Source organism: Penaeus chinensis, chromosome 37 (assembly GCF_019202785.1).
Source record: "Penaeus chinensis breed Huanghai No. 1 chromosome 37, ASM1920278v2, whole genome shotgun sequence".
NCBI classification, from domain to species: domain Eukaryota; kingdom Metazoa; phylum Arthropoda; class Malacostraca; order Decapoda; family Penaeidae; genus Penaeus; species Penaeus chinensis.
This window is the reverse complement of record NC_061855.1, coordinates 29,411,070-29,413,569: the sequence shown is the minus strand read 5'-3', so window position 1 is coordinate 29,413,569 and position 2,500 is coordinate 29,411,070. Positions and strand designations below refer to the sequence as shown.

The following is a 2,500-nucleotide window of genomic DNA, read 5'->3' as shown; positions in this document are numbered from 1 at the left end:
ACACTCCAATATTCATATAAATATATATATATATATTTATATATATGTATGTATGTATTTATATATATGTATATATATATATATGTATGTATGTATTTATATATAATATGTATATATATGTATGTATTTATATATGTATATATATATATATATATATATATATGTACACTCACACACACACACACGCACACACACATATATATATTCATATATATATATATATATATATATATATATAAATAAATATATATATGTATATCTAAACATGTATTACAAATACATACATATATATGTACATATAATTTATGTGTATATACACACACACACACACACATACATATATATATATATATATATATATATATATATATATATATGTATATATGTGTGTGCGTACACACACACATATGCATATTTCTCTCTCTCACTCTATGTCTGTCTCTTTATATATACATATAATAATTTACTCTTCTTTATCCTTGCTTTACATTTGTATTAGCCATATAGAAAGGTATCATTGCACTTTATACATTAGTTTGATGAGTACAAAATGTTCCCGTTATAATTAGATTGCAATTACATTCGTTTACTCATAAATGCACACATTATATAGTATTCTGTAAGTATATGTATATAACCACACATTGATTTAAGTATCAATACGTCTCATTATACATGGACAATCGATCTATATATGAAATCCAGTCACCGAAGAGTATAAATTCTATTAGTTTTAGATAATCGTTATGCATCTACATCTTAGCATAGAGACAGGAAAAGATCTTTTTGTGACTCTGTCAGAAGTTGCATAGCAGATTCAGCCTTTCACGTGTAGACCTAGGCGAAAATTATGCTTTGTTTTAGAATGCTTTCGATGTAATTTTGGCCACTACACTAAAGATCTCCATGAATTAAACATGTGAAGATGAGGAATGTAGATTTGAAATATGAATTTACCCCGTCCATGAAGTACAGTTGTGACTAAGCAACATCCCAGGGGTATGCGAGTGGCGGGTGAAAAAAAAAGTTTTATCAATATCGACTGCCTAAACTGCATAAATCCTGCAAAGTTTGGATTAATATAAAAGCTAACAACTCTCATAACTTCCAGTGATGACCATCGTTCCCTTGGTCATGTTGAGGCCCAATCTTTTCCATGTGCTATTATTTTCAAGCCTCTCATGATGACGATGGCAATATTCACCCCCCATGAGATGTACTGATATCCAACTCCAGTGATCATGATTTGACTTCCCTAATGTTAATGACTAAAATTGTCCTCATGCATAGTGACGATGTTAAATGGCAAAAAATGGTCTTTCAGTTCGGCATGTGCGAGAACCACGGTGAAGTGCTTGAGTTCTGGTGCCGCGACTGCCAGGCGCCGTTGTGTGGGGCGTGTCCCGTCAAGAAGGACCACGACGTGGTGAGGACCAGACTCATTCTGCAGGAGAAGAAGAAGGAGATCCAAGAGCAAGGGAATCTCATCCTTCAGTCGGTCGTCGACGAGAAGAAGAAGATTATTCAGAAGGTGAAAAGGTGCTCCCTCCAGCTCCTGAGGACGTGCGAGGAGAGCTCCCTCACCACGAACTCCGCAGAGGACGTCAAGGTTATGATGGGCGACACCAAGAAGACCGCCGACGTCAGTTCAGTCTTGGGATACCTCGCTCGCATGAAGACCATCCTCGGGAGTTTTAAAAGCGCCCCTGAGGAAACGGAGCCTGAGGGCAAGGGCAGCACCAACCGCACTCGAAGGACCAGGAATAGCCAGAAGCAGCAGGGCCAAGACAGCACCAACAACAGTCCCAACAACACTCTCAGAAGGAGAACCAACGTGGCCGGAGACAGCACCACCGGCACTCCCAGGACACGCACGAGGAGCAGCCTTCGACAGGAGACAATGAGCACCGACAAAATCACTTATACAACTGCGAACGATTACACCACAAACAACAACAACAGTAATGGACTAGGGACGGCGCTGCTGGAACCCTCGCTGTGGCCGCTGAAGTGCTGTGCGTACGCTGAGGACGGAAGGAAGGGAGAACTCAAGTGGGAGGACAAGCGACTGCACTTGTATGCCCTCGGGAATTACATGGAGGATGCACACTTCATGATTAAGGTGGGGATCGCCGACTTTTTAACTATCTATGTATATACAATTATCTCTCTCTCTCTCTCTCCCTTAAGTCTTAGCTGTCACCTCCCCCCCAACAGCTGGCTGTGCTGCAGGCCCTGATTCCGCAGGACAACCCCGAGGTGTTCCTGGAGCTGACAGCGGGAGAGCAGCGTCTCGGCCGGATCTACATTCGCCTGTGGGGACACCTACGCCGCGCCCACAACTTCCTGGCGATGTGCACCGGCACCCAAGGGCCGTCGTACAGGGGAGCCAAGTTCCAGGAGGTGTTCGCGAGGGGCATCCCCGGAGAGTGCCTCCACGCGGGACTCTACCCGACGCCCGACGGAGGAACCAGCGCGAAGGGCGTCCTCGAGAACCTGG

At 42.6% G+C, this 2,500-nt stretch overlaps 1 protein-coding gene across 2 annotated transcripts in view; it reads left to right on the top strand.

Moving 5' to 3' along the window:
- LOC125045590 overlaps positions 1–2,500 on the top strand; it is a 19,345-nt gene that overhangs the window by 16,447 nt on the left and 398 nt on the right. For both annotated transcript variants that reach the window (XM_047642947.1, XM_047642946.1), the window contains 2 exons: positions 1,325–2,122; positions 2,218–2,500. The exon at positions 2,218–2,500 is cut by the window's right edge and continues 398 nt beyond it. In XM_047642947.1, the coding sequence (XP_047498903.1) occupies positions 1,325–2,122; positions 2,218–2,500 (1,081 nt within the window). The remainder of the gene's footprint in view (positions 1–1,324; positions 2,123–2,217) is intronic.